This window comes from Antedon bifida, chromosome 5 (assembly GCF_963402885.1).
Source record: "Antedon bifida chromosome 5, ecAntBifi1.1, whole genome shotgun sequence".
In the NCBI taxonomy this organism is placed as follows: Eukaryota; Metazoa; Echinodermata; class Crinoidea; order Comatulida; family Antedonidae; genus Antedon; species Antedon bifida.
In genome coordinates, this window is record NC_136230.1 from 32,069,192 (window position 1) to 32,091,358 (window position 22,167).

The 22,167-nt window shown below is 34.0% G+C and overlaps 2 protein-coding genes across 3 annotated transcripts in view; both read right to left on the bottom strand.

The window, feature by feature from the left end:
- The window catches only part of LOC144843708 (neurobeachin-like), a 101,657-nt gene that overhangs the window by 46,942 nt on the left and 32,548 nt on the right, over positions 1-22,167 (bottom strand). For both annotated transcript variants that reach the window (XM_078700602.1, XM_078700601.1), the window contains exons 30-37: positions 21,402-22,164; positions 20,549-21,076; positions 19,973-20,323; positions 19,561-19,796; positions 19,268-19,437; positions 19,041-19,162; positions 18,694-18,840; positions 18,026-18,162 (exon numbers count right to left, since the gene is read on the bottom strand). In XM_078700602.1, the coding sequence (XP_078556728.1) occupies positions 18,026-18,162; positions 18,694-18,840; positions 19,041-19,162; positions 19,268-19,437; positions 19,561-19,796; positions 19,973-20,323; positions 20,549-21,076; positions 21,402-22,164 (2,454 nt within the window). The remainder of the gene's footprint in view (positions 1-18,025; positions 18,163-18,693; positions 18,841-19,040; positions 19,163-19,267; positions 19,438-19,560; positions 19,797-19,972; positions 20,324-20,548; positions 21,077-21,401; positions 22,165-22,167) is intronic.
- The window catches only part of LOC144843730 (AN1-type zinc finger protein 2A-like), a 78,130-nt gene that overhangs the window by 18,815 nt on the left and 37,148 nt on the right, over positions 1-22,167 (bottom strand). The window lies entirely within an intron of this gene.

Consider the following 22,167-nt stretch of genomic DNA (forward strand, 5'->3'; position numbering starts at 1 on the left):
GTAATGACAATTGGGGGTTAATGAACAATCTATGGAAGGCTAACAATGTAAAGGTGTTCAATACAATCGGTGGGTTGTTGTAGGTATATTTGCTACTGGATATTTAGCTGAGTACCTCTGCTTAGATGAGTGTCAAACTTTAACTTGTTTTCCGTCCATAATTCTAACAATACATTTGCAGACATTTTATTTTTAAAAATCTATATATCCTGGTTTCATTTTCAGTAAAAATCAATAGAACACATTCTCAAATGCATTTAATATTGCAACGTAATTAAAAGATCCGAGAAATACAAACGAACTTTGAAATGAAAACAAGCAAAGCTTTCGGCATTTTACACTAAATCCACATATCATGTTGCGCCTTGGCCACTGCACAACAGCGGGTCTCTAATCGAGTTTATGTTGAGGCTAGTCCGACATTCTTTTTATGTCAGGATGAATTTGTTGCTTACAACTCCCCATGATAATTTTGTAGCTTTCCAATTAGTTTGGTAACCGGGCTTGACGTTCTGTAAGCTCAGTACATTTTGTTTCCCAGCGGGTAACCAAGATCTAAACCGATATGGACGCCGAGGTTCCAAGTTCTTCGTTAACTTCTTTCACCTCAAGGCAGCAGAATTCGAAGAGCGCCATTCGCGGTGCTTTTGAAAAGTACATTGAACTTTCTCTAAGTCATTCTATCCGGAATACCTTCTCGGCGGACATGTTGGAGACTTTTCCATTATTCACTTAACACTAGTTCTTAGCATATTTGCCAACAAAACTGTCTACCACATGAGGAACAGCGAGTAATATATTTAGACATAGTTACAAATCACGTTAATAATTACAAAATATACAAGGGCATCGTAGCCCACAGCAGGGATGGAAAAGACCAATGGTAAATGTAAATGGTTATTTCTTACTAAATGTGTATTATTTTACTACTTTTGATAACTTCAATGTAATTCATTTGATATTATGCAACTACCTTTACTGAATATTCTTAGTAATTTCAGAATAAATGACAGCTTGGTCCGCCTTACCCAAGACTTAAGTTTGGTTCCCACTTCTTTGACGCAACGCAATTTGACCAATCACGACGCGATAGATCATCCGAACTGTCGCTTGTCATTGGTCAACAACCAACAACTTGTTCAACGTTTGGTGGAAACCAAGCTTTATTACAAGATTACATGAAAGACTATCAATGCATGTTTTTTAAGCAAGTAGCCTAACATTTACCGATAAAAAATACACTAAGTTTGAGGCGGGATTCATAGTTCAAAAAGGTACATAAGGTTCCGGCAAATCGGTTCAATAAACTGAGATCTTTCGTTGTGACTATTTGCATATGATATTCACTGACAGGTGTAATATCTTCATATCAACATTGATTTTTGTTCTTCTTTCAATACTCAATGAAAGCTATAGAAAAGTAAGCAGCTGTTTAATTTCAGGTTTTAAAGTAATAATAACCAGATACTATTTATGAAAAGAATAATGAAATTTGTACAAGTCACATATGTCAATGATATTAATGATAATATTATGTTAAACTTTATTTCACATTATTGTTACGAGAATTGAAATCACACGTGTAGGCCTACCTACAGTAAAGGTTGAATAGTACACACTAACTTAAATTAATTGAATACACAAGTATAATATAATATGAAACAAGAAATAGATAACCAGGGGTATGGGAATTATTATCTTTAAAGCGCGCCGCGCGTCTACACAATGACACGCGTAGATTATTCTAGCCAATCACATAACGAGAACTAGAAACTTTTGTGGGATATTGATTATACAATAGAAAGAATGAAACGCAAAAGCATTTTCCAAATTGATCCAAATTGTCTGGAGCGTATGAACTGTCGAAATGAATTCGGATTTAAATTCCCACATATCAATTGGATACATTTCTGCGTATAAGCATTCGCATATTTCCTACACGTACTTCGGCAAGTTTCAAAGGAAATCTACTACTCCGTCAAGCATGAGTTATTGAGAACAAATCCAGGATAATTAAGCTTTTCACCAGTATACATTAAATACAAAATAGCAACTTAAATCACCTCGCAGCGCTAAATTCGTTAAATAAATCTGATTATTAGTTATTATGAGACATCAATATATATTTTAAACCCAGATGAAAAGATCATTCGACTCGTGCCTTCGCTAGCTTGTTGTAGTCTTTAAATCGTAGCCTACAGCCTAATAATAATGAGTACAAACTTAAATACAACATTTGAATACCACAATACTAAGTTGCATATTTAGCGAGAGAAAGCAATCTCATTCGACGTTGTAACACCTAAGGCGAGAATTACTGTAAGCGAACTAGGAGCTAAGTTACCACTATTTACCTACCGTATACCATACATGTTAGCGGTCTAGCTTTGATGCTTAATTGTTAATTGTTTAATTTTGGGGTCAAAATCATAGCTCACTTGGTAATTATCGAAGCATAATGTTAAAGAATAAAGTTGCAAAACCTCAAGCAAACAATTAAGTTTGTAACTGAATCGAAGTAATTATTAAAGTGGTGTAATATACTTGATAATATTAACCGATACTTTTCTTTGTACACTTTGTATTGTCATTACCTAATACCGAGTACGATTGGACCAAATCGAAAACATGTTCGCACTTCTTAAGAATAAGAGGTACCGTAGTTATTTACACGAGTTCAAATGAATGTTTCTGTAATGAAAATATTGATAGTAATATCTGAAAAAGTCTAAATTTTATATTTACTAAATTTATGATTATTTTACAACACGCGATATATTAAATAGAGTAAAACTAGGCCAAGTCAAGCGAGTCCTAACTTCAGACACGGCAGCCGTTTGTCACTACTCTCTGTCCACTTCCGCTATCTGTCAGTACCTCCCATATGCACTTGTCAGCAGGCGTCTGGTTACGCAATTGACCACTTATCCAGCTTGTTTGGTCAATCAGTCTACCGAATGAAATTGAACTTATTTCGTCGCATGTCCATCTGTATCATATTTTGTTTGTGTAAATCACATGGGAACGCGTTTATCAATAAAATGACGCGACACGGTGTAAAACTTCATGTAAATTGTTCAGAACTAAATGTTTTATATTCGGTGGAGTGTGAACACGTTGCTGTCCAAACAGGAAGGGAAATAAATTGGTGTAATTCGATTTGATGTTACACTCTCGTAACCCAATTGCATATCCGCCAATTACAAGCAATCAAATAGGCATTAACTGACCACAAAACTAGTAACACTACTGCAGACGCAGTTATTAATTATTATATTAATTTTAAACTTGATTGTGTTAAATAATACTGTATATGTACTAATTTCAATAGGTAGAGAGCAATCGAATTCAAACTAGTACTGAAGTTAACAGCTATTTGTAGGCCTATAGGCAGTGCATTATTTATGTACTGTTTTATTTTGGGCCAATATTAACTTCGATGACTCATATCTATTTTAAATAATAAACAGAAAAACATCAAATAAATCATTAGAAAAAGCGACAACAAATAATAACTAGCAAACCACAAACACGACTAAAAACAATACAACAGTGATACATAGTGCTTGACCTAATTGCAGTCGACTGGAAACAACCCTAGTGTACTTTTGCCAAATCCCAAAGCCGTGTCGCCACCGATCACCAACGGCTTGTAAAAGTAGGACGAAGTCACACAAGAACCAAGCAATTGATTCTGTGTGACGTTAATTGCCAAAACCATCAACATTCTTGTAGTATCTGCCCAGTGTCACGGATCACGACAAGACATCAAACAACCACTACCACTACCCGTCATAACGCACCACAAACAAGATGGACTTACGAATTTTACGAATGTTATAGAGTTTGAAACATTAGTCTTAATGAACCACAATGGACCTATTACATTAGGCCTACTCAAACCAACAAAATTGCACAACATAAAAAATAGAGGAAAATATAGACATAAGTACCCACGAATATGGCCAAAATCATGTATGCACAGAAAGGTGTCCAACAAGAAATGTTGATACAACTTGTTGATGATCTCTAACGGAATAAACTAATAGAAAACAATGTTAAATCTGAATCTCACTTTAATAAAGTTATTTTTAGAATAGAATTGTAGGGCTATGACGAAAAGTAAAAATACGGAACGTCCCGTAATATTTCACAACCACCTCAATTTGTTACTTCAACATAAAATATTATTACACGATTCATCATCAGTCAGTTCTGGCGTTTAGTTTATCAAGTTTTCCCAACGGATGCAATGTACCCGTCACACTACTCACTTGCTCCCATTTCCGAGTGAGTTACGACCACTCATTAACTCCCTGAACAAACTTTGCAGGCATTCGGCAATTTATCAAAATAATTATTCAGCCTGTCCGTTTTCACTACCGGCACAGGTACTATCTTGGGACCAATTGGACGGCTGGGATCAGACTCTGCGACTGTAACATATCAAAAGATATGGTCCCCACTTGGCCTAGCTGGTTTCTTTTTTATAAAACACAAAACCACACAACACCAAATCAATTTCGACAAGTAATCAGTAAATGAAGAAGTTAGGTTGAAGGTTTTTTCCTCTGGAATCAAATTAAATAGATGTGACACATGTAGGCCGATGACCAGCCTATGTCGGTAGCTAACGATGACAGCTTCCCCCCTTATACCTCAGGGGGATATTGATGTACTCTAGCCCTACACCAGATAGTCATTTACAACCCAAATGTTTTGACAATAATTCACTTGAATTAGTATGACAAATATAAATTATGAATACAGTGTACAAGTACACAACAAACAGGGTTAGCAGAATGCTTTTTTCGCACATAAAAACAAAATCCACGAACAGCAGTGAATATGCTTACAAGTATGGCACTAATGTAAATTGCATATTGTTTTGATACCTGGCCTAAAATACTGAACTACAATACAAAAAAAAACAGGTTTGTTTCCAGAAAAATAATATTCCGTGTAGGTTCTAGAACGGTGGACGGGCGTGATATTAGATTATGTAATGAATAAACGTACATTCGTATTGGTTATATATAGCCATGTATTTAGGTTACTCGAGTTTCTTGGGACAAGACATTACCAGTATACAAATTGGTATAGAGCTAAAGCTTGGTTCCCAATAGAGACGCAACACCAGGACGTGGACGCAACGCAACCGAATTGACCAATGGCAAGCGACAGTTCGAACATCCTTCGCTTGTGATTGGTCAAATTCACTTATGTTGCGCTTGCGTTCTTGAGTTGCGTCTGTGGGAACTAAGCATTAGTTTTCTATCAGGGAAGAATAATGTCACTCTTCCCTGTTTATAGACATACTTTTGGAGTATAAACAATAACGTGTAGACTTGTACCTCAGTTTTAATCCCGGTGAATTTTGATATCTTTGGACCAGAGAGTTATAGGTAGGTCAACATCGTAAACCGTTGAGGGCAGTGTGTATTTTGGACTACCATGGGATTATTCCGTTAATTGATAGATATGGAAATGTTCTATAGATGTTCTTACTACTTCAGGGTGACATGAACGGAAATCAAAGTAGATAGCCTGCGCAGTGTGTATCATGCATGTCTGATGATGCTGGGTTCACAGTCCAGTGACCTTATGCGCTACTATTCGGGTATTAACATAGTTTGACGCGCGAACGAGATTAAATAAGCCTACACTAATTATCTATAAAACTTCTGACAAAGTAATTTGTATGGATGCCAGAAGAAATGTTTTATCACACGATTTTGGAAGTAATATTTTAATAAACTGACTTATAATATGTTGATACTGTAGTAGAAAATCTTAAACAGTTAAAAATAGCAGGTCTTACATTGTTATTAGGCTTACACGTTAAGATTGACGGTTGAATTAGAATGGTTCACATAAAAACCATGCTAACAACGTATTTACGCGGTCGTTTGCAGACTATTTCAGTTTTTAAATTAGTTCCAATTCGTATTTATACTGAACGAATGATGCAATGTATGACCGTTTCTTTCGTGGATCATCATTTTGACGTGCGCGTATCATTTTCATCATTATTCCAACGCGCACGTCTTTTTTTGGTATCACTGCCAATTTTACCACAGAAATAAATTAGTGTTATTCTATGAATTAACCGGCAGACAAACATTGAGGTAAAAGTTAATAAACCGTGTTATCTATCCGTTGCTAAAGTGTTGCAACAAATCGAATTAATGAACCACTAACGATGTTCTTAACGTATAAGTGGATACTTAACCACCAATTTACGACCACTACTGCTTATTCTCCGTCAATTCCTTTTCAAAATACACGGAGTATATATCAATTAGGCAAAACAGTAAATCAATTTTTAAATAATACAGGGTTTTTGCTGTATGAATGTATTCTTTATATAAACTTTGCTAGTTTAGTGAAGAGAGATGACACAACCCAGTCCCGGGACTAAATTAATGTTTTCCTTGAGAACGCCAGGTCTGGCGCGTCGAGAACTTGCTGTGTCTCAGCATACATGGAAACTAATGAAAACTTCCTAGCACCACGACTACTCGCAAATCAGCCGAGTCAAATATGAATTCAAGCGTAACAGTAGGCATGTCATCGATGTTGCGACTTTAGACATCTCGACTCCGAGATGCATTCAAATGGAAAATGCTAATGCGTTCTTCCTTATTGGTATTATCATCATTGTAGGCCTATGTAGCAAGGTGACGGATTCAATCACTAGGTTGCACTCTCTCTCTAGCCCCTCGGTCATGGATGTCCCGTTGCCGGATCCTTCGCCCTAAAAGACTCCAGCTTTTATTCAGGCGCCGAATGTCTAATGACAAACAAATCCTTTTAATTGTTGCAACAATCAAGAAATGTTATGCGTGTCACGTGGTATTACAAATCGTCATTCATTAGTCATTAGTAATGACTCATTTACATATATTTACATAAGTCTAAAAGGTGTCTAGTAAAGGTCAAGTGCATTGAGTAGTTTAATAACTGATTTCTGTTCTTTGTTTTTATATTTTTAAAGCTTAAGAAATGTAATACATTATGTTTATAAACATTTATATGTTTTGTTCGTTTAGACAAATCGATTGTAAGTGAAACAACATCATGCGGCTATTGAATATTGTTAAACGCGCGCCGTGAAGGCGAGTTGATCAAACTCGGGCAACAAAACGAAATAAAACCTATTAATTGTAATTAATCGCAAGTTACAATTAATAGTTAATAAAATGATTTAAACCGTTAATGCGTTCATTTATCATTATCAGCATTTATGTCGCTATTTGAGGAGTCTTATACATAATAACATCGACAACAAAAGCTGACGGTATTCAATAGAATGCCTCATTTACCTTTGTGTCGGAATAATTACATTTAAAATGACTCTAAACTAAATCAAAAGTGATTATCAGCAAAGAAATGTACCGTACATTAATATAAACCGAAGTTTTCCAACGATAAGTGATTTTCAAGAACAATGGAAAAAACGTTTCAACATCAGTATATTCAAGAAGTTTGTATTGGCTACGCATAATGTATAGTAGGCCTATTGCTTAAAACCGACGGAATCATATTCATGTTTCTCTTCACGAATTCTCGCTAACATTATCATTCCATTTAATGTTCAAGTTTGATATAAATGAAATTTGAGATCCTTTTCTTTGCAATATTGTCAAAATTTGCAAGGCATGGATAAATGAATGAGTATTATAACATAGGCCTATTTAATGTCCATTTGAAAGTTACAGAATATGACTAAAATTATGTTACGTGAACTTTATTCTAAGTTCGAAATCTTAATTCGTGAAGTGGCCAGAATTCATCACGTTTAGGTTGACATTATGCCATTGACTCACAAGTAATTTAACAAGGGGATGAATAAAGTCAACACTTGTATCATATGCCAAAGCGACTGCTATGAACAACGCTAGGCTATTGCTAAATTGGATTATAATGTAGTCGTAAAGTGTTTGGAGAAGAATCCGATGTTTATACTCGAACTTATTAGCGATGGAAAGTCTCAAATTAATTGCATCAATTGATGCTGAAGTAACTCTTAAGTTTTCCCACAGCGGAGGACGCCCACTAATGAATTACGTATTAATGATGTTCACTAAGAACGCTCCAAGAGTTAATAGATTTAATTCGCTGAAAATCTGATTAAGTATTCGGTACAAATAGTAACAGTTCGTTGACAACAAAATTAACAAACACATTAATTTCTAAGATAAACTAAATTATGTATCGATGATGTTCACTAAGAACGGATAAAAGTGTAACATGTTTAATTTATTCCAAATCTGATTAGGCATTTGGTACAAAAGTTCAACTGAATACAACTGAAGTGGTGTTATAAGAAAGGTTAAAGACTAAAATGAAATTATTTCACTCATCTAAAAGGGCCACGCCCAACAAATAATACTGTTATTATATTTAGACTCCTTAATATACAAAACCAAAACGAGTCCACTAATTAAAATGATAGAAAATGAAAAGAAAAAAGAAACAGAAGGACATCTGACAATGACGACATTTTTACTTGTTCGTATCTGTAATAGTTCATTAATTGTTCATCAATCATCATCTGGACTTTAAATGGAAATATTGTGAAATATTGTATAAATCCACCATTTGTATACTTCGCTGAAGGGTGTACATCTGGGTACTATACTTGTCTAACAATGTCCACCTCTTGACAAAAGTCACCATGAAAGTTTTGTAGGCTTTTTCTTTCTGAGATAATCTTTCTTAACACGCACTGGGTGTGGAGCAGGCTGTCGGATTTCCCGAATCTTTTTCCGCCTTTGACATCTCTTCAACAGTTTTATAATACCACATGGGCACTCCTGTACATCAAAGATCAAATCGGATTAATTGACCTAATTGGAATATTGTTGGATTTTTAAATTTGCATAAAAGATATAAAAATATAACTTAGGCCTATAATAACAATAATCCAGTTAGTAGCAACTGTCATCAGTGGTCGCTGTGTTGGTGTAGTGTGGTATTGTCAGTTGAATATGAATTTAAAACAACACTTATATTATTAATATTAAACACTGAATACATAGACTTAACATTATTATCTACACTTCAATTAATACCACATCGTTTATTTCTATTAATATTATTACAGGGTGTTATTACAAGGACTAATCACGAATTTGAGCATTTAAAATCGCGACAGACTGTCCATTGGCTAAACCACATCGTCTGTTTACGAATTTAACAACAAACATTCTCCATTTGCTTATTGTAAATATAAAACATTGTGAGAGTAGCTAATAAAAGTTGTGATGTAAAAGCATGTTTTACAGAGGGTCATTCGAATTAGACCTGTCTTTGCCTCCTGGGTATCGGCTGTAACTGTAGAATTACTCTCAAGATTATAGTTGTTTTTAGAGTCGAATAGAATCTACGGCTAAATGGTTTGTTTTAGTAGCGCGAAGGGAAGGCACTTTATCTCATCATCCATAGCATTATCTGGCTAAGCTAACTAGTCAACCGACTTTTTTCTTACCCTGAAAAGGGTCAAGATTTATTCTACGCTAATTTGTTTAATTGTTCCAAAACATTATTTTGTTGATTTTTCGAAATCAATAAAATCAATTGACAAAAATTCAGGTTTTCAATTGTATGGCAATGTTGTTTTTATCTTCTAATGTTAAAGTTTTATTCAGAACATTGAAATCGCAATTCTTATTTTACTCTTATTTTTCGACAATGTTAGGCCTAAAGTACGTGCTTGTTTTTTTTGCAAAGATTCACAATTCTGGCTATCGATTGGGACATTATGTTCAAGAAGCACCACCATAGGTTCCACAACGACGTTTGGCTTACGTGCACACGTCATCGACCGTCCATCAATGCATTCAGCGCGTACGGTTTCCAGGCAATGAACGCTTTTTCCCCTTCTGGTTTTAATTTAAAAGTATACGGATCATTGAGAATAAGAAAGTGCAAGTGAGTGGTACAGGGACTGTTGGATATGAACAAAATCAACTGTGGTGTATGATGATTGAATGTAGTCACAGTATAAAACACACAGCTGTTCACGTATATAGCACTGGACAACGTGGTACCAACATAGTATGACTGTGTATTGAGAAGTAAATGACCTATTGAAGAACATGTGCTCCTAACATTGTGCACATTATACCCGCAAAACAAGGGCCTAACTAAGAACTCACTCTTTAAAATCTTGCTTATTTACATGCATGAAAACCTAAATATGACATATCATCGCACCTTTAATGCAAATTAATTGACCTATATCGACTAACTGTATCATAAATTTACTATACAAGTAACAAAACTCCACAATTTACAAGAACGGCAGAAAATTAACAAACTGCTTTTTTTGCGACAGGGGCACTAAAGTTGGTCTACCAATGAAATCAATGACATGATATTAGTGTATAATGCAACATGTAACCAATTAGAGCCGACTTGGTGGCGTTGTTCGGTGGTTTGGCCCTCGGCGGCATCAAGCACGTTTAGTCCCGTATAGTTTCTTTAGCCCAATTCTCGTACATCAAGGCTAGGCCACCCGACTATCACCTTGAATTTCACCATTTGTGTGAGATACTTAAGTAGCGAATGCGTGAAAACGTGATGTAAGCCTACTTATACTTCGATAGAAAAAACAATCATCTTGTTAGCTTTGGGATTACATTAATAATTGAATATATGCTGGTCAGTTTATCAAAAAGTAACCACCATGTTTTACAGCAAATAATACGGAAGGTAAACTATATCATGCTTAAAAGCTTTCCTCCATAAACTTCACACTGAACCTGGATTGATTGAATCCCGAACCATGAGATTGGAAGGCAAGTGAGCATAAACCATGCCACCTAGCCACAGAACAGAAAGACACTATTTGCCATCCTATATTGATTCCATACTGGAACGACTTTTTATTTTAGTCAGGTAAACATTGCTAACTTATGATACCAACTGTACAAAGTGATTTCATTAACGGTATAAAAAGATATATAAATCTCTATGAACTAGTTTTCACGACAACACTAAGCCAACAATACACATTTCTAACTTTTTGGAAATATTTAAAAATAAGACCTATCTAAATTATATATTTAAATTAACGATTTGTATTTTAAAAAACGAGTAGGTGTTCCAAGGCTGGCTAGATATTATAAAGCAAATTAACTGCGAAAACCGTTATTTTTTCGCAAACCTTGCAGCACCAGGGGCAAATTAAAGCTACAATATCGACTACAGGAATCGCTAGATCATCGATCATTGTCTAATAATACTGGATTCGTGTAATGGTTAGAGTGAGCAGCGTACTGGCGGGCGTTAATGGTAATACGTAGAGAGCACAGCTAATCACCAACATCCCCTACAGCTACAATAGTATCAATGTACTCATAGTCTGCTTTGGACATTTGTACATCGATCATTTTCTATTAATATGAGTAAATGAAGCATGGCCTGATTTTTGGTAAAACGACGTAAAGCGACTCATCCTTCGTACGAAATGAATACTTAATATGTACGTAAGGGCGTGTAATTACCTGGTTTGTATATACTTTAATCTTTGTAATGAAGATATCTCCTCCGAAAGCCACTGGTGTGAAAATACACAAAAGTATCGTGTTACATACACACGTTATTAGCTCATAATTTAGAAATTAAATCCATATATCATCCGTAGTTGAAACGTGAATAATGTCATTTTTTGTCAGATATAGACTATAAGAAACAAACTGAATGCGTCTGGCAAACACTTGCAGACGGTGAACTCACGCGCCAATGTACAAATCTATTAACTATCACGTTTGGGGTTAAAATAATAACAAGTAACCAATTAACATTGAAATGTTATTCGGAACATACATTATAAAGTCTTATAGAATATTACTTAAATGTTTTTTAAGGAGAGTTACAATAAATACCTAACATGAAATAATGTATTTCAATATTAACATTTTGACAATCAATGGATTGTCACTGGCAACAACGTGGCGAGGATTTACTAAATCTGCACAGTATGTAGTTTTCGTATTGTATGTACGTACATACATAACATACGATATCTAATATCGTAGTATAGTAATACAGAAGCGCAATTTCAAATTCAAAAAGAGTTTGTGTGTGTGGGAGGGCCAGGGAGGGTCTTGGTGCTTTGGGTCTGCTATAGACGAGTATAATCTATCTTTTCTATATTGTTTAGTTATTTAATCATGACATATGTAATAATAAGAATATAAATGAGAAAAATATACATGAAACCATGGAGTAAAGATAAAAAGACAACCCCAGTATGCCTACCAACAATTTGTAAGGTTTCAAAATAGATGGCGCTATTTCGTTTTAGTAATACATACCTAGAAAAAAATTGCCCATGTTTCGATAAAATCCCTTTACTAATTGTAATATCAACACTGCATAAACTTGATCACACAACAATTCTACTAAATAACCTGGTAACATATTCAATCAACTTTCAAACATTGTATTTTGCAGTGCCTTCGAATACTAAACGTTTAAACGACGTTATAAACAAATTATTATTATTGAAAAACTCTACAAATCACGCACGCGAGTTTTCCGCAGTTGTTTTCCGGAAAAAAAAATTGCGATTTATTTTTTATTTTTTTGTCTTTTACTAATACCTACATTGCTTACTTTTCTTTCTGTTCTTCTTACTTCGTTTTCTCTTTTTACAGAGAAAACACCTGTACATGTAAAACTTACCTGTGGCTGGGGAAAAAAGGGGTAAGGGAACTTACTCCATAGGTGGTGGTATCATGGGTACCAATTCCATATGTAGTGGTACAGGTACCAACTCTATGTAGGTGGTGGTACAGGTACCAACTACATAGGTGGTGGTATGGCTACCAACCCTATAGGTGGTGGTATGGGTACCAACCCTATAGGTGGTGGTATGGGTACCAACTCCATAGGTGGTGGTATGGGTATCCTTGGATGTTGTAATGAATTATTATTTAACATCTTTTAATGTTATTTGTTTTGATGAAATGTCAATTTAACTACCAAAACTATAATATATGTAAAATTAATGTTAATGTCCTTGTAATTATTGTTTATTTCACCTAATTAGACCAAATACTAATAGGTTTAGTAGATCTACCTTATGCTATTATGGTTTTAGACCTACCTAATACAATTAGGTTTTTGTAAGCAAATTGTCTTGCAAAAAATGACAACACAACTTTAAATGCTATATTAATAATCAATAATATTAATAATCAATAATATTAATAATCAATAATATTAATAATCAATAATATTAATAATCAATAATATTAATAATCAATAATATTAATAATCAATAATATTAATAATCAATAATATTAATAATCAATAATATCATTTCTATAAATTATTCTATACTATATTAAGTCAGTTTTCAAAATGCAGAATTAAATTTAAAATAAACTAAATTAAAAACATTGATACAATTGAACATGCATCATGTTACAAATACAATTTAAACATATTCCCTAGACTCAAGAGTTACTATAAAATCTAAAATCCAAGGTTTTACTTTAATGAATTCTATAAAAGTGGCAATAAATAAATTTGTTATTGGTGCCTGCAAGACGCGACTAACATAACATAAAAATATGGCTTGCACTTTTCTTCTAAGCTTGAACTTTCTCATAATCTAAGCAATGATTTTAGTTAAATGGTTTGACAGGGTTGTTAAATGGGCAAGGGAGGATGCAAATTCCCCCGCTGATGGTGGGCACACAAGAGTTTCAGTCTACCAGGGGGGTCTTCTTCCTAAGTATACCACAGCATTTTATAGCGGGTAAAGCCTACACACTGCTTTACCTCTATTGCTGTCTCGTAAGAATTCAGAGTTACCGCAATGTAATTAGATTAATGAAGTAAGATGAAATGGTCAATGTTGAATGATTTCTATGGGCCAGTTGCGGTTGTTAGAATTCTAAGAAGAAGTTTCAATTTATATGTTTTCTCTATGTTGTTAGACTGTTTGGCAATTTAATTAAGTTTATTCAAGGAATTGCTACCACTAACTTAATGTTTGCTAAGTATAATAATAAGTATACATTAATCATTTAATATTAAATTACTTGTCTATAGTTAAACAAAGTTCTTTAGTTTAAAATTAAATCTTATAAAATATTAGACATATACCATTTATAAGAGAGTTTTAATTTTTTTTAATAAAAAGAAACAGGATTTCTTTGTTTGATTTGACAATCATCAAAATATAACTCACTAACAAACAAGATTGTCTCTGACAACCACAAAGTATTTTTTTAAAGCTAAAGTTAGACAAGTACCAACTAAAATATGTCTTGCATGCCTAAAGCGAGACCAATAAAGTATCTTGTATAGTGTTAGCATGAAGATAATGGCTATTCCATCATACTTCACAGCTTACAAATCATGTATGTTATTAATGTAATTAAACATGTAATGATCAATAAGTATGTAGGATATTATACCTCAAGTCATGGACTGGAGACATTAATAACACCACATAGTGCCTCTATTCAATGTATTAATGGGACAGTGCTCAAACTAAATAAGACGTTACATCGAACAGACATCATTTTTAGTTTCTAACTTAAGTTTATTAACTGACTAAATTGGTACTTCCTTCAAAATTGTTTATACAGTAGTATATTTGTTTTAGACAAACATATTGGAAAAATAAACAAAGTTTTGATACAAAATGTATTAATTAATTTGCCATTGTGAGTATTTATTCCTATAAAACTAAGTTATGATTCTGTAAAGAAAGTAACTGATAGATAAGTATAGACTTACTACTGTCCTATCATAATGACCAAATTGTACTTAGGGCCATTTAAAGTATTAACCTAGTCCCTTTAAGTATACATGCCATCATGGAAGTCATTTGTACAGCAGTTGAACAAGATATGTAAACAATAAGATACAAATGAGGGTTAAAAAAGACATCTATATCACTAAAATGAGAAACAGAGTAAAGATTCAAAAGAACATCTAGAGTAAATCACAAGCTTGTACAAACAAGGCCTCTGAGTTATTGTGTTCCACAGCAATTCTTTCCATTTTTGATAAATTGATCTTTTTTTTATTTTATTTTTTTAGCCACCAAACAAAGTTTTTTTGTAAATATTCCTTCTAAACTGAGTCTTGTTATGAGGTTTGAGGAGGAGTGATGTGAATTTTAGATAATAAATTCATAGTAAAACAACTCAAGATCCAGAATTGAACTTAATAACTTTAAGAAAGTCAAAGTCTAAAACCATTATAAGCTACAGTCCTACCAAACAGTAAAATCGTGTATATCAAATACACTAGTTACCTGCGCTTTTAGGATCATTGTGTTTAATTAGAATCTATACTAAGGTATATACTTAATAATGGAAGGAAAGGTCTTAAAACCACTACAAGCTACAGCCCTACAACAAATCTAAGCTTAATAACTGAATTTTTATTTAATTTACTGTAACTATTTATTCATTCTAAAAAAATGTAATGAAATAAATTTATGGTAAATAATAGTATAATTAATTTATGATTACATTATCCAAGGATACCCTGTTTAGTTTTTAAGGACACATTATTTAAATAATTAAATCAAAAGAGCAATCAGAAACACATTAATGTTATATTTTAGAAATATACGGTTACAACTACATACAAAATGTTGCTAACATGCATTACAAACATAACACATGGCACAAACATTATTATATAGTAACACTTTGATGAATAACACATATATCAATAATTTGTGACATCTGCATTTGACTATTACAAAAATGTTTTTTCGTTAACGTAATAAATCGTTAGGGATCAAACATATTATTCTTGAAATTTCACCAACCACAAATTACAAGACAATGCGTACCAATGAGAGAACTATGTGAAACAACATGTAAATCTTTCGCCAACCCTTCGACGAATGCGAATATGAAAGACAAGCTTCGAAAAAAAATCAACGCAAGCTGCTGGGTGATAAATCAGAAACTTATTTAGATTGAAAAGTAGCGTTGTTATTAAATTCTAGGTTGAAACTATAAATGAGAAATTGGCTTATTTAATATTAATGCATATTTCGCCATAAGGAGAATAGCGTTACTATTAACCTTGTTATGTTCTGGGCTGATAACTGTACATGGTAAACAGTTATATATGCTTCTTGGTCAGGAGGGTAACGTTCTTATTCAGTCTTAAATAGATCCTGAGTTGAAACTTGAAAAGGGGGATCTGTTATTAAATTATGCGTGGCAACGTTAAGTTTATTCGTTGACACGTTCTATTCAATTTTAATCACAAAATTCAGTCATGAGTGGTGACAGAGTTCACAGTTTATTACACAATCCAAGGATATGTTTTAATTCCAGGGCGCAGTCCAAGGAAACATACGTAGTAAAGCAGCATATTGGAATACTCACCAACTAGAGTAACCAAAATAGTTTAATCAAATTCATATAACCATAAATTTTGATAAATTGAAAGACCTTTATGATCAAAATAATAAATTCTCTATTCAAAACTAAAAATATTTAATGTTATTTATAAAATATTGAGGACGCTTGTATCTGTTAGATAGTGTTATATGGGTAAGTATAATTACTATGCACCTCCCAGAGATATGTCATTAAATATACATGTTTTGTTTGTATTTTATGGACTTTATTTCCGAAATGAAAGTTACTATTTAAAGAGACTGGTCAGTAACTTTTACGTCATTGTTGAGTGTCAGTGTTTCATTACATTATCAAGTCAATAGTTATTTTTACATTTATATATCCGCACGCTAAGAGCAATGAACGAGGATAATTTAGTCATCATTGAACTTTTTACCGCAATAATAACTCACTCATGATTTGGGACATTTAAACATCAGACTAAATCATAACTGAAAGAACTGATTCTTTAGCTTGCAACATTTTTATTTCTCGTTTTCCTCGTTGCGAGCGATCATAAATTAAAAATTCTTTAGCAATGTTGCGGGAGACCTAGTGGAACCGAGAAAATTCTCCTAGTCCTCAGTCATAATTTTGTCAACAACAACAGCTGGCATTATCTACGCCAATTGCAACAAGTCGTTCACGTTATCGTAACCACCCAATATAATTAACCACAGTTCAAGGTTTTAGATACACAAACCCAAAATTAATTATGTTTTCTTGTCATTCCTGTTAAAATTTTCCTAATCGATTTAGATTAAAACTGTTTTTTATCCTCAGAAAAATTGAAAAATGGTAATTAATAAATAAAAATTAATATATGTTTCTGTTTTTGAATTTGTATGTAGTGTTAATTAACCTTCTGGCTATTGTAACATAATCCAAAATAAAACTTCAAATTGTACAGAAAAACAACAGATATAAAATGTCAATGCTCTGTGTCGAGTATTAGTCATTTAAATATTGCCCAGAACAACATCCTTGATACAGACGAATACTGCGAACTATGCGGTCTTATGAACACCGATTAAATCTTATGTCTGTTTGTTTAAGTTCAACACATTTTTGTTGCAGTAAATTTTTGTGACAAGTGCATCAGATTTGTTCTTTAAGAGTAAACATTTTTGATTGAATACTAATGTTGTCTTCAATAAAAACACATTATACATAATTTAATAAGACCTTTTTAGGAAACAGCTTATAACTATATCTTTTTAAATATTTAATACTTTTTTTTTGCTGCATATAATTGGAAACTTTATTGGCTTCTAAAAATTGTTTGTGAAATTTAAATGTCTTTCATAGTTTTAACATTGTAGATTGTCTTGTATTTTATTTACGGTTAGTAATATAATTATTTCAATATCAGTAAACGCTACCCATATCAAAATCTGCTGCCCTCTAGTTTTCTAGTCTCCGCTTCTCCAGTGTTCACGTCAAATGCTTCTACTATGATTCTCTCATTAGTTAACAGCTTTCATTACTTACAAACAGTAGATCCAACAAGGGGTGCCTAATTAAGGTTAGGTGCCTAATTAAAGTTATCCCAAAGGAGGGTTGTACTGTATTTGTCAAATTGATGAACGTTCGAGTACAAATTAGAAATAATTTGATCAACTTACTTTAGAATCAATCTCCTTGAACTGATCTTCCTCTTCGTCAACTTCAAAGTAAACTTCTGACGATGTGATAGATAGTGTTCCCCTGACAACCACACATGGAGCAACAAGAGAACATTTTGTACTGTACACAATTGCACCTTTTAAAATAGAAAAAAAAAAACAATTAGAAATAAAAAAACTGTAAAATATATATATAAATAAATATATAAACACAGTAGGCAAAGAACATTAATTCTAAACCGCCCGGTGATATACTGAAATTTAATTAATTCATTTGAAACGATAAAGATGAGGAAATCTGTGAGAATGAGAAAAAGTCGCCCCAACCGAGACTTGAACTCGGACCGTCTGCTTGATATGCAGTTGCCCTAACCATTAGACCACTGTGGCTTTCATGGTATTGTTCAAACTCGATTGGATAGCGACTCTTTAACATTCTCGGCGTGGTACGGCGGAACAGCACTAGTCCTCAGTTGTACGCACGCGCAACAGAGATCAATATAAGCTCACAATTATTACATGCATTCTACAACTATAAAACAAATTTATATATTAATTTCCCCTTCAAAAGGCAGATTTAGCAAACCAGGCCCTCAGCCTATTGCTTGTGCCAAAATGGGCCACCTCCCCTTTTATACACAATGCTGGATCCACCTGCCCTTGCTTACCTTCAAGTTCACTCTCAACATCTAAATCTTTATCCTCTGGGTTTAGAGCCTCTTCCTCCCCATCTTTCTGTTGTAAGTTTGGTCGCTTAGCTGCAAGTTGAGCATGCAGTGCTTGCTTAGCCTTCTCTACAATATCATCAGGTTGAGCTAAAAAAGAAACGTTTGTATTGAGGGTTTCAAATCTGGGATATACAATCAAAACATGAGCACTTCAAACTTTTGTGACAAAAAATGTGATGTGCCCATATATGGACATGATGATGTCATATCACTACCATATTAGGGCATATCACTACCATATTTGGGCACATAACACTAGTTTGATAGTGTGGAGCTTAAAGACTTACAGTGTTCGATTGCTGCTCTCAATGCTGCTTCCTCATGATGCGATCCATGGGGATTGCGAATCAGACGCCGATGACGTCGAGAGTTATCTTCCCACATATCCAATTTATAAAATTCTATCGGTCTAATAAAAAATAAAATTGTGGAAATTTTGATATAAAAAATACAAAGTTTGCACAATCTATTTATGATCAATTTTTAGAGATTGTTTTTGTAAATATTATAATACCTTTCTTCTCCTGGATTTCCCCATGCTCCGTGTTTGGTCCTCAGCATATCAAGTGCCTTTTGCAATGCCTGATTTGCGTAGATGTAGTCGCGTCTCCTAGCAGCCGTAATCAGGTGATCACACATGTTTTCTTCATCTTTACGATCAAGGCTATTCTGGGCACACATTGACTGTAAAAGATATATTATTTAATATTTTGAGTATTTAAAAGGGGCTTACTTACAGTAATATATAGTGATAGTATAAAAATGAGTATAAGTATAAAATGATAGTATACAGAAAAAAATACTAACTTCAAACTCAGCATGTTTTTGGACATCTTCTGCACGATGGCGACTTAAAATAAACTCTGCTTCATTGGCGACTCGTAATAGATGATCCCGAGTTGAATGCGAGTACATTCTGCCCTCGTTGATCAGCTCAATAAACGCTAGGCCAGCATGCTTCTGGATGGAGTTCTGCCATTCTTGGGAGCACAACATCATGACTAGTTCTATGACTGACTTTGAAGACTTCATACTGATCAAGCCTAGAATCAAAAGTAAAACAAGATTTAAAATATTACCTTTTATTACTTCACTACTTCATTTACTGATGATTTAAAAGATAATATTCAATATGTACAAAAACCAAAAGCCTATATTATTGCATTGTTTCTGTTGTTGAGTTCAAAAAAGTTAAACAAAGTGATTATATGAACAATACCTTCAATAAGCAGTTCCTGTCCATGGCTTCCAAGCAAGGTTTTGGAAAGAAAGGGAGCAAAGTCAACAAAGATTTCTCGTAAAAGAGGTGCAGATGTCTCCAGTGATCTGGTGAGCTTCTCTTCAACTCCCATGCCACTGTACATGTTGTTTCCTTCATGGTTTGAAGCACCATTGATCACAGAGGTAGAATCTTGGTTGGAGTTTATCAGGGCATGTGGTGACGGTACAGGGAATGGTACTGGTTGGATGGCGGCACCTTCCGGATGCATCTGGTCATTTGTCGCTACATCTTTTCCATCACCTTCCTTTGAACTACCTGTCCATGGCCAAGTTTGACTGGCTGACTTATCTAGTAAATATTTAAATAAGTTTGTAAATTTACACTTTAAACTCAAAATGTTTAGATTAGTTTAAACGTAATTAAGGTTTGGAAGTGAGATATTAGCATTGTCACAATAATTATCTGCTTTTGTTTCTATTTCAATCCCAACACACAGTTTTAACTCAATATACATTCCCCAAAGGTTAAATGCACAGAATAAACTTATGGCATAAACTATGGATTATATCTTACCATCTGATTGGACAACTATAGATGAGATAGAGGCACTAGGAGCAGACTTGTCAGGGACATCTTCTACCACACCATTTGTTTGAGGACTTCCATCCTCTTGTTTAGAATCTCCATTGGCTGGAGCCTCACCCGCTGCATTCTCTTTTGAATCCACAACAGAATTTTCAACTGGTTCTACTACTTGTTCTTGGCTTTCTGGTGTACCAACCGTCTCATCTGCAGGTGTTTGGCTGTTGGTGTCTTCCTCTTTGCCATCCTCTAATGGTTTTGTTCCTTCTTCTTCATTTGTATTTTCAGTTTCAAAACTACCAGATTCTTTGTTGACATCAGAAACGTCACTTTCTACTTTGGAAACATCATTTTCTTCTTTCACAGCTGCTGTTTGTTTCTCCACCTCTGCATCAGTTTCTTCGGTCTTTGCTTCTACTTCGTTGCCATCTGTTTGTTTACTAGATTCTTCAATAGCACTGGTTTCTTTTTGATCAACGGCCGATGCATCCTCATTTGTTGCATTTTCATTTATAATTGCTACAAAAAAAAAGGCAAAATAATTCTTAGATATATGTATTTCTCTATTTTTGTACATTTATTTAAATTTTTTTTTTAATTGTCAATATTAATTATTTGATTCAAGAGTGCATTATTAGCTTAAAGGCTCAGATCCTAAAATATGCATTCTCCATGTGCATTGTGGATGATGTCATATTATTGAAAAAAAATGTAATCATTCATATTATGATGTCGAGTTAAATGAATGAATTCAGTTTTGTACTTCAAATTTTTTTAAATCAAAATAATAATAATAAATGAAAAGCAACTATTAAATTACTGAAATAATAAATTTAATAATTACCATCTGTAGTTTTCTTTTCATCTTCTACTTCAATTTTCACATCACTTGCATCAGCATTTTCCTCAAGTGTTTCAGCTTCTTTATTCACAGAATCTACTACAGAAGGTTCGGGTTCTTTTAGTACTGCTTCATTTGATCCTTTTTCTGTTTCTGTTTCCTTTCCCTCCGTTACTGGCTCTTTCTCTTCTGATATTGGTTCCTTTACATCGCCTTCAGATTCCTTAACTTCTGCCACTGATTCATTAACTTCTGCTACTGGATTCTGAACTTCTGCCACTGATTCCTTAACTTCTGCTACTGGATTCTGAACTTCTGCCACAGCTTCTTTAACATCTGCTACTGGTTTCTGAACTTCTGCCGCAGATTCCTTAACTACTGGTTCCTGCTTTACTTCTGCCACTGGTTCCGGCTTTACTTCTGCCACTGGTTCCTTCTTTACTTCTGCAACTGGTTCTGGCTTTACTTCTGTCACTGATTCCTTCTTTACTTCTGCCACTGATTCCTTCTTTACTTCTGTCACTGATTCCTTCTTTACTTCTGCCACTGATTCCTTTTTTACTTCTGCCACTGATTCCTGCTTTACTTCAGGTGACTTTGGTTCATTCTTAGGTAATGAATCCTGACTAACGACAGACCCAGAAGTGCTTCTATGACGTCTACCTCCAGATTCCTTCTCAATTATGTCACGGTAACGTGCCACCATTAGTACTGAGATAAAGTATACGATGGAAAGAGACAAGAATTGGGCTTGCTTGCTTTCCTCCTG